General features: G+C 38.7%; 1 protein-coding gene across 5 annotated transcripts in view; it reads right to left on the bottom strand.

The window, feature by feature from the left end:
- The window catches only part of LOC138044087 (uncharacterized), a 35,765-nt gene extending 26,053 nt beyond the window's left edge, over positions 1–9,712 (bottom strand). For 2 of the 5 annotated variants that reach the window (XR_011131390.1, XM_068890715.1), the window contains exons 1-9: positions 6,560–6,675; positions 5,959–6,048; positions 5,173–5,547; positions 4,365–4,406; positions 3,532–3,924; positions 1,902–2,360; positions 1,256–1,384; positions 761–813; positions 309–480 (exon numbers count right to left, since the gene is read on the bottom strand). Coding sequence is in view for 4 of the 5 variants with exons in the window: in XM_068890715.1 (XP_068746816.1) it covers positions 309–480; positions 761–813; positions 1,256–1,384; positions 1,902–2,360; positions 3,532–3,924; positions 4,365–4,406; positions 5,173–5,547; positions 5,959–6,037 (1,702 nt within the window). In the remaining variant the exon portion in view is untranslated. Of the gene's footprint in view, positions 1–308; positions 481–760; positions 814–1,255; positions 1,385–1,901; positions 2,361–3,531; positions 3,925–4,364; positions 4,407–5,172; positions 5,548–5,958; positions 6,049–6,559; positions 6,676–9,003; positions 9,137–9,614 lie in introns of those variants that run through there. The other 3 variants (XM_068890717.1, XM_068890716.1, XM_068890718.1) reach the window with 3 other exon arrangements.
- Positions 9,713–10,591: the final 879 nt, after the last annotated feature.

Genomic DNA, 10,591 nt, shown 5'->3' with positions numbered 1-10,591 from the left:
GCGTAGAAACAGAACTTAGCACGTGCTCTTCGTATTCAGTAAAAAAATTGGAGGTAACCCTGCATTTTTCAGACATAAATTTGGAAAAGCACGCGCCATACGTTGCTTTGTATACAATAATGCGTAGTTAACCCCAATTTTCTTTTTGGATTTCAATACCACTTGTTAAGATATGCTGTTTCCGCATATTTACAAAGCGCGCAAAACTGAATACCTTTTGAATTCAGTAGTACACACCGTCCTTAATTGGCGCTGAAGCTATCAAGTCTGAGGTTATGTGAGATGAATTTCAAGGGACTTAACTTTACCTTCGCAAGCATGTCTTTTCTTTCTGATAAAGTCCACGGTGCTACAAGCCGGCTGCTTGCATTCTTCAACAAGCGGCACATAAGCATTGTGTTCGCCAACGAAATTCACTCGAAGTGTTCTTTTGCAGTTCAGCAATCCCTCTACACATTTGCACCAAATACAGTTGGTTACCTAACAGAAGAGTAATAAAATCTAATATTCTTGCCTGGGCAACATTTTTACTTGAAATAGTACAAAGAATACAGCTTTGGATTTATTTGCAGCATGAAAAATGAGTTGTCTATTGAAATCTGCTGGACCCTTATTTTTTTCTTTTTTCGTAAAATTGCTTAAGGACTACGTAGCTTACGCGATTGTCCAACGCAAAATGCAGTTTTGAGTTTGCAACCTCAAGGATACGTGTTCTCGATGAGGCATTGCGCCAACATGTCACTGCAAATGAAAAACTTACCCCCCACGTGTCTTTCAAAATCAAAAGTTGACCACGTTCATCACGACAAATGACTGAAAATAAAAGTCAAGTATCAATATGACTAACAGATTCACTGATCACTTGAATAGCTTTGAACAGGAGGCCATGACTAGGAGCGAACAATTCCCATATCAAGTCTATGTCAAGGTGTTTATTTTTAGACTACTTTTCCGCAAAAAAAACAAGCGCATTTCCGGCTCGGTGACGCTATGACGTCAAGTTAGGTGCTTGTGATTGGTCATCGGGCTCCTTCCTGAGGGAGTCTCATTCGCGGGAAGTTCAAACTAAAAAGAAACACTGTGGTAGAAATATACGGCTGCTGTTCGCTCCAAGTCATGGCTCCAACTTTGAATGTATGTGTAAAGTAGACGTGACAAAGGGAAATGAAAGCTCCAAGCTTCATCTGTACGAAAGTGCAATTTGTTGTATAGTTACAAAACTAAGAGAAAGACTGAGCTATTGCCCATGTCGTACCATTGTGGCAGGCCTTCTCGTCTGATCCATCACCGCACTCACTGATTCCATTGCACTCGTGATATTTCCTTATGAAAGCACCGTTGGAGCACTGGAATAACTTACTTGTTTTCTTTAACTCAAAAAATACTGAAGAAAAAGACATGTCAGTAAAACTGAAACAGAATTGTGACACTCCTAGAGAAATGAGATGAAAAAAGAGAGGACAAACTTTCGGGTCCCAATTAAAAATCTATCGATCGTTTTCATCAATCTCAAGTTTAAGAAAAAGGATCGTGTTTTGTAAAGCTAAACATTGATATTAGCTGACATTTTATTCTTCAAAAATAATAAACTAACTGACTAAATAATTACGAAAGAAATCGATAAATGAATCAACGAATTCATTAATAAATAAATAATAAATTAATAAATCAGTGAAAAAACATGCTCGTATAATACAAAAAACAATCATTATAAGATTTACGAAATTTTCTTCGTATTTATACAAACAGGATTAACTTGAATTTCATGGATTAGATTAGTAATTAATTAATTAATTAATTAATGCAAAGTAAATGCAAATATATTGCGAGAGTTACCCATATGGCAAAATAAAAAAATCCTGGTATAGTTTTAGCATTAACCGTTGGTTTGATGTACGAACCTTTGCAGTTACTAACAGTTCCATTATCAGAAGGTCTTATATCTTGCCATGGTCGATGACATGGTACACAAGTTCCGAGAGCCTTGATCTTCAAGAGGCCATATTGAATAGACACGTGATACTTATAACATTTGACTACACCGAGCATGCACGTACAGTTAAAGCAAGCTCCCGCAAACCAGTTGCTACCATGCTCCTTCACAACGCCATTTTCATCGGTGCAAGCTGGTTGAGAAAGATTGGTGCAAGAAATGTTTTGGTTGATGCAAATGCACATAGATAAGCTGTTCTTAAGCCATATTTGTCCATTCATGTACGCTTTACCCTCTCCAGTCCAGCAGCCATTGTGAGTCTTACGACAACTGACTTGTAGGCCAGGCATACATTTGCAGGTGATCAGCGGATTTGGTTCCCATGTCTTGTAAACTTCGTATATGTTTCCGTCTTTGTCTTTACAGCCTAAAGTAGAAAAACTGTTGTTTTGACTTGCGTTAATGGGCTCTCAATGGAGCCTTCTTGTGAAATGACTCCGCACGCGCCTCCAGTGTCACAATATTATTTGGATTGTTTCGTCACCAATTTTCCCTTACAAAGACCACGTGAAAATTAAATTGAGTTGAAATGAGATCAAAGGGTACCTTAAGACATAGTGTCAAACTTGGCCACGAAACCGAAGCAAGTTGTCCACCATATTGGCGGCGGGTCTAAAACACAGGTCACATTCCACAGGTCACTCGTTGCAGGTCATTGTTTTATGTTTTGGAAAGTAACCAAAACCCTCAATTTGGCTAACCCTAGGCCTAAGGTTGGTTTTTAGGCCTAGGGTTAGCCAAATTGAGGGTTTTGGGTTACTTTCAACAAGGTAAAACAATGACCTATATTGAATTTGGACAATTCTTACACAGGAAACTGCAAAATTTCGTACAATTCGGAATTAAATGACTAGGTGTATTTTTTCCAATGGTGACTCAGAGATAAGTTGCTAACGAAAACTGCAATTTAGGGCACAAATGATGTAACACTGGTAGCACTTTTTCTCCCCTCTACCTTCCAATGTTTATCCTCGATGACTCGGAATATGTACCAGTCTGTAAACTCAGCATTGTGTTGTAGCATTCTCGATTCCAGAGCCCTTCTCTTCAATAGACCACTTTCGATATATTAAAATTCAGCTTGCTGGTGAGGCTTAGTGAAAACAAACAAAAAAAAAAAATAAACATGTTCATTCAGTTTCCTTTGTTTGTGTCCTCTAGGTCTCGCTGCCAAGATGAATTTTAATATATCGTTATTTCCATTGTCGACGTTCAGCCTCATTAAGATGCTCGCCTTTTCAAGACAAAATGGCGGACGTTTGCTGAGAAGGATCGCGCTCTGATTGGTCATTTGTGGCACGTGGTACTAAATCCGGCCCTCTGATTGGCCAAGAGGTATAGAAGCCAGGAATACTACTCATCATTTGCGACGTAGAGGTTTGAGTATGTACGAGTTTTCAGTTATAAACAAGCACACTTAAAAAAAAACCCTGACTCCCAGACTCAATGCGCGTACGCTGAACGGAAAACGTGGTCGTATTCCAATCTAAAGGTGGCTATTATGATAATATCTACCCGCTGGTTAAGTCACGCATTACCTTGTGTTCCAGCGCCACAATAACGCAAGCTACAGAAATGCCGTGATGCTGGGAACTGGCCAAACTTGTACACGAAGAACTTTCCGCAATTCCTGACTATGACATTGGTATACCAATAACAGCAGTTATCTTCGTTGGTGAAACAAATCATGCGCTTCACCTGCCCCTCCCCAACAGTAGGGTGATTGCCATTCAGCCAACCAGGAGACAGCGTACCGCAATGTAGTTTAGGAACGCATTTTGTTGGCATGACAGACCCTGCAGCGCCAATGAATCTGTACCAAGCCTGAGGTAGATTGGCATCACACTTCAGTGTGTGATAACTGAAGTAGTGAGCAGCTCTGTCATGCTCGTCTAGTTCCTTATAATTCACACATACTTCAGTTTTGTTGCCTGGAATAGAAGAAATGTTTGTGCTCAAGGATGCTTTTTAAATCGTGTCCTGAAGGGCAGCTTTTCTTTGCGGACTAGCTAATGAAAACTAATCGCTTTCAAGACGACACTGTACTGAACACGGAAACCTATGGGATATGATTTTCTTCCCCTTAACCCGGCCAATACGTGCGTGACCATAATCTAATTTCTTCTTTCAAAATCACCGCTACATCAAAGTCATGGGAATTAAGGAAAATAAAATTTCCTAATTTATAAGGGAATCCTCTATCTTAGTTTCAAGCAAAAGAAGAGCAAAAGAGAGAAAGAAGGGAAAAGGTGAAAGGGAAGGAAAGAGAACAGTTGAGAGAATAACTCGGAACATGCATTCCGATGTTAAACTTTTATAGGCTTTAGGAAACCCCTCCTTTAATACTTTGTGCATGGCTTTCACTTTGTACCTGTTGTTCTATTGTTTCTTTCCCCTGTAGATGATGATACTCCTAGAAAAAGAAATATGACCTTAATAACGTCATGGTACAGTTTGTCTCGACTTTCCGTACACTACGTCATAGACCTCTTTCATAATGGCGGCCAAATAAAATTTTCGTCTGTTTTAATGGAAATAAGCCTTTCTGGCCTCGCTACGACGAGCAAATCTCAAAAGAATATTTGTTTCAAAATGAGGGAAGTAGGTCTAATTAACATAAATACAAAAGAATTTAAATGAGCATAGCCAGTTAACTTCTAATTTTTAACTTCTGTTGTCAGTCTTCTCGAGTTTATTATTATGCCAATCAAACAGCCAGAGAGCTTTCGTATTTAAGCCGCAAAAAGGAGCAGAGAAGACGCCAGAGTAATGGGTCGGGGAACGCTTGTTTTGCCCCCTTGCCGCATTCCCCTCACGGCCTCAATAGCCTCATCATCCCAATCACCAGCGACACTGACGACTCCCGAACTGTTAATGAGTCTGAGATGTTATTTAAAAGCTGCCCCCAAATTGGAATGGACTCGTTTACAGTCCTTGCTATGATTGCGAAGGACTGAAACCAATTCAATTGCTAATGACTGTGTTTCATTGGCCCTGAAATTCCCCTATGGGGAGTGGTCAATATAGTATTATGTAGTATGTATGTAATACTCGGGCAGTTATTTCCATGTGAATGTCGTGTACTGTTATATTCCTCGTTCTTCAAAGAACCCGATAGTGGCCGGGTATTCTGCAGTTTGCAGTTACTCGCAACGTAATAGAGTATGCTTACGTATTACCTTCTATCCCATTTCCACAAACACGGAAGCCGGGGATAATACTAGGAATCGTGTCAAGTTTGTAAGCATAAAATCCGCTGCAATTTCTGACAAGCAAGGTGACAGATGATTTACAACAAAGCTGTCTCGCCGAGAAGCAAGCAGTGCGTGTAACTACTCCCTCATTCGCCTTTGGGTGTTCGCCCTGCATCCACGCTGGAATTGATGCACCACAGTCACTCGATGCTACGCATGTCGTGGCAATTTGACTCCCTGCTGAGCCATTAAATACAAACCAATCAGTGAGAGATCGGTCGCTGTAGGATATCGAATCATTGGAAAAAAATCTTGATCTGCTTGCTTCGCTAAGGGTGGTGTAGTTTACACATTCGTTTCCTGTGAGAATCAATTTCAAGCATTTTGTTAGTGGAGTAAGTATGTTTGAATCACAGCTGTTTTCACGTGTTTCTTCTTAGCATCGAAGTCGAGAATCGAGTCGTTTTATACACAAGATTATGCATGGTCGAGACTGAGTTGGGAATTAAACTAGGTTTTCGTATTAAGCTTTAAACTTTACCAAAAAAGTAGCTTTTAGATTCTACAAGCTAAGCTGGTCATCTCCAAACCCGGTTTCACCGGCCTTGGCACTAAAAAATAGGATTATTCACAGCCCAACTCCTGCCGAACCTTTCTTTAAGAATTCAAATTGCAAATCTCCGGGGGACCGATTAAAAATTACCGGGGCAACAAAGGGCTACCTAGCATAAGCTGTGAATCTATTGTAAGCCTTCAAATTTATGGACTCACCGTCGCTAATGCTGGCCAGAGTTTTCGAAGAATTGAGGAAAATCAAAATCCACAATGCGATCTGGAGGTCTTTGAGCATGATTTCTTGATCTGGGATGGTAAAGGTAGCGAGTAAAATAATTGTGAAAGCAGTGAACATGATGTTTCTTTATAACTTAGCAACTGCGCTGAGGGTGCGCCTAACCATATTCCGGCAGCTTTAAACGATTTCATACCTCTGGCATGGAATAAGATAGAAGACGGAAAGAGCATGAAACACACAACGAATCTGTAAGGTCATGTTACCCGCAACTCAAAACGCAAAGATTTGAAGTTCACTTGAAACCGCGAATTTGAATCTTTCGGCAGCTATACTTGACAATTTTCAAGGCCCTATGAACTCGGCAAATCAATTTTAATAAGGCTCTTGTGGCTCTTTGAGAAGGGAAACTGATCATGTTCATATCCAAGCTGTTATAGCTCTCACAAGTTAGAAATTAAACACAAAACGTGGCAAACATGAACAAACCAGAAGATAGCAGTTTCAGCTGTTTCGATTCTCAACAATTCGTTTCTCCTTTTCTTTTTACGAAACCGACAATACATTCTAATTATTGCTTACCATTTGTGAATACAGCTAATATGTAATATCCATTACGGAATTGAAGTATCCAGAACTAACGCTGTTGAGCCTCGTAAACTGGTCGGCAGCACCAGACTGAGTGTAGTGTTTGTTTCGGGATCGCAATATAATATTTAGATTACATAGCCGGGAAAAACTCATTATTGCAACAATGTTTTCATTTTGAATTAAAAAAACTAAATTTAGGCAAGCAGACATCCGCACCCCACGTCAACGAAAAAACAATTTGATTGGTTAAGCGAGCATCGTTTGTCCATAAATTTAAAGTTGAGTCCATAAGGAACTAAACATGATTCACAGGTGATACAATTAGGTTTTAAAATACCTTAGACTTTTGAAATACATTTCTTGACTGTGATGTTACAATGTAAGAAGTTTTGAACAATAATGCTTCGTTGAGTTAAATTCGACTTGCTTTAAAGCATCTAGATATTACATGCGGCTCTGCAGCTTAGGTAGCTATGCCCATTGCATACGAGTGGTCATCTTCATCTATGACCTGGCTTTTGCAGTGTGTTGGAACCAATAAATTGGACCGAGAATTGCAAATAAAAGAAAGAGAATACCAATGAATTTTGTTTATTTTAGCCTTGAAAAGTTTGGTCAAAAAAGTAGTTTTTTTTAATGACAAATTCTGATAAAAATTGTTTAGGTCACTGAAGGTATCAGAGTTAACTTCATGACGTCTGCATACTTGGACAAAAAATGATACCCGAGGTATCCATTACAAAATGATCTGAGGTCTATAAAGTGCGAATAGATCGTTTTAAGTCGGCGACAGAAAATACAAAAATCATCTACTTCACCGTGAGCGTTAAACGTATACAAATTTAAGAGACTATGAGGGTTTAGTATAAATACACAGGTGATTATACAAAATCGCGCGCTCTCATTGGCTCGCTATCTCGGATTATCAGCCGATAATCACCTCGACGGACAAAATGGCTGCCAGTAGTCGTTTTGCCACTGTAAGTGACAATGATTTTCGCGTTGAAATGTTTTTTTTTTCCCTTTTTTGAAATAATCAACTGTGTATTTATACTAAAACAATTATTCGCCTCAGGCTCAGTGATTATCGGTGAATATTCACCTCGACTTTGTCTCGGTGAATATTCACCGATAATCACTGAGCCTGAGGCGAATAATTGTTAAATAAACGAAAATCCATTATAATTGCGGAAGAATTAATCAAGTTGCAACTTCTGGCCATAACAACTTTATTGCAGCGAACATTTGTTTGAATCGGCGCGTTTCATCAAATTCAAAACTGGCACATTCTGTCAATTTCATGAAATGTTTAATTTTATTTTGTTCCGGGTTTCAGTTTTTCCATGTAATTCTCTGACTCACGGCAGGTAGTTTTAGTTATTATTCAGTTGTATTTAATGAATAAATTTCCTTTTATATCGTGTTTCACCTAATTTCACTTTTAATTGCTTTTATAAAAAACAAGGAAAACTACGAAGTTGTTAAAACTGGAAAACTGAAGAAAGATGGGAAATGATCAATGATTTACTTCTAAACTATTTTTTTTCATTATTTAAGGAAAAGTCATTAAAATAACAATACACGTGATATTGTTTTATTTTAAAAGATTCGCAACGTCAATTTTCTGCTGTGGTGTGCTGAATTCATGATGAAACAGAAAGCACTTTCTATTCTACTTTGCATGGAAGATGTTGTGAGCAGTATTGCTGTAAACTCTACAATTGTAGTTTGGCGCCGGACATCTCACATTACAAACCAGATTAAACAGATCACACACATTACCCTTGTCTGAACGATAACTGGCCCTTTAACCTTAAACGCCAGTATAATCTGATACAATCGTTTGAAAAATGATTCAATGCCTCTCGTTTTAGAGAAAAATAAAAGCGAAACACCTGGCAAACTGAATTCGTGCATTCAGTCAGAGGAAAGTGATCGTGTCTTAAAATTTCTGTTCTCATCTCAGTTAATATTTGCTCTGTAAAACGTGGGATATATGCTTATTTCAATTTGAGCTTTCATTTAAAAGAAAATGATTAAATTCTTCAGTTGAAAAAAATATATATAGGCTGTTAATCTGTTACTTTTTAAAAACCTCTATGATAAACATGCTTTGCTTGGCAGAGTTGGCAAACAAGGAAACATCTATTAAGCAGCATATGATAGACGAAGGTACATGATAAATAAAATGCACTTATTGGCAGTGAGGTTCGACATTTCGAGACCCACAAGTCTGTTGTGTTAACAAGTTTGTAAACTTCTCGATAAATGTAAGGAACGTATAAGGTGGGCGCCTACGTTGGGTCGATTAAAGCAAGCACTATTAAATTGTTTTGTTCCAAATCTCACTAGGGAATTTTCTAAGTGTTCTTGCTTGTAATAAGAATCCAGCCGCACTAAGTTTCCCATGTCGGGAAAAAACTGATGAAACTCACCTCAGCTCCAGGGACGAGAAAATTAAATTGGAGAAGAACTAGAGAGAGACCTTGGTGATATTTCGTATTCAAATTATGAACGAAGTACTACTGTCGACAATCGACTCGTAGTCAAGTTAGCCAGAAAAAAACTGGTTTGGTGTCAATGGGAGGACAATAGAAGACTTCGAACCGCAAACAAGAATATTCAATAAAGTTAATAATGTGTCAGGGGCACCCAACGTCAAATATCTGTTCGGAAGAAGGTTTGAGATCTAGAATTTTCGGAACATTTGTTTTAAATTTCTTGCTTGCCTGCGTCTCCTAGGATTTTCGAACATCTGAAAAATGGTATAATTGCACCTTTTTAACGGATTCTTACCCTAAAAGGTCACCTAGAGTTTTCGGGAGCCTTTTTTCTGGCTGAAATTTTCGAAAAGGTAAGTTTTGATCCCTATATAATGTTTGGATCACTAGGCTAGGAAATTCGAACAGAAGAAAGACTTTTAGGGGATAAAAATATGCCTATATCTACCGTTTAAATACTAAAATACGTTTAACAATGCTATTTTTAAGTGGTTTTGAACTATACTCTTGTTGGGTGCCCCTGATGTGTTATATGTATTTTTTACCTTAATTCAATGAATTCAAGGATTCCAATTCGCGGTCACCTTCCCTGGAGAGCGCTCCAGGGAACGGGAAGATGACACTTTGATAAACAACCAAAAAGAACCATACAGAACCGGAAAACGATACTCTGTAAATATCATATTGCCATTTAAGGCATAAAATTAGTCCTTGTTGACAAGAAAAACTATGGAAATACGGAAGCGAATCAAACATGTTAAACGAATCTTCCAATCCAACTACGTGCTTGATTTCTGCACCCAAGACATATACGGATCATCCAAGTTTCTTTGATATCGTTTAGGTGGCGGTTCCTTTGAGTGCATAGGGGTGTTATTATTGCTTCTGGGGATTTATGCTTAGTCAGAAGTAACTAGACCACAAAATTCACAATAGGAGTAGCCTGCGTAGCAAGCGTTTCTGTTCGAAAGAAGAGCTCCCGAACTATTTTCCACAAACTGGCCGCGCGAAAGTTGGGGCAAGAGACTTAGGGAACGCTTGCAAGAAGACCCCCTATTTTTGAAAAAACCCGTTCGCCCACGAACGGGGGCTTCTGATTGGTGCGGCACAGTCACAATTGACAGGTGATAAATTTTCGAGCAAAATGTTACTTGTTAGTTCTAGCGTGACAAAGACAATGGCGGAAGATGTGGAAGGTTTTGAACCGTGTGTTGAAGCTGAGCGAATCTGTTCTCTGTTTTGCATTGAAAAGGGAACAAGAACTGTCAATGCGCCATCTTTTTAACTGTATAGAAGCAATTTCCGTTTTGCCAACAGGATTCTAAAAAAGCTTAATTTTTCAGATGTTTGTCATGATCCGCGGAGTTCGAAATAAAAGAAACGAATAAAAAACTTCTCGAGTATCATCTTGATTTCTCCATTACAAAGCATCATACGCAATCAAGTAAGTGGTTTAGGTAAATTCTATGGGAATGACAGCCTGTGATTTAAATAAAAATCTGGACTACTTGGACGATATCCA

Source organism: Montipora capricornis, chromosome 3 (assembly GCF_036669925.1).
Source record: "Montipora capricornis isolate CH-2021 chromosome 3, ASM3666992v2, whole genome shotgun sequence".
Lineage (NCBI taxonomy): Eukaryota > Metazoa > Cnidaria > Anthozoa > Scleractinia > Acroporidae > Montipora > Montipora capricornis.
This window is presented reverse-complemented; position numbering and strand designations above follow the sequence as displayed.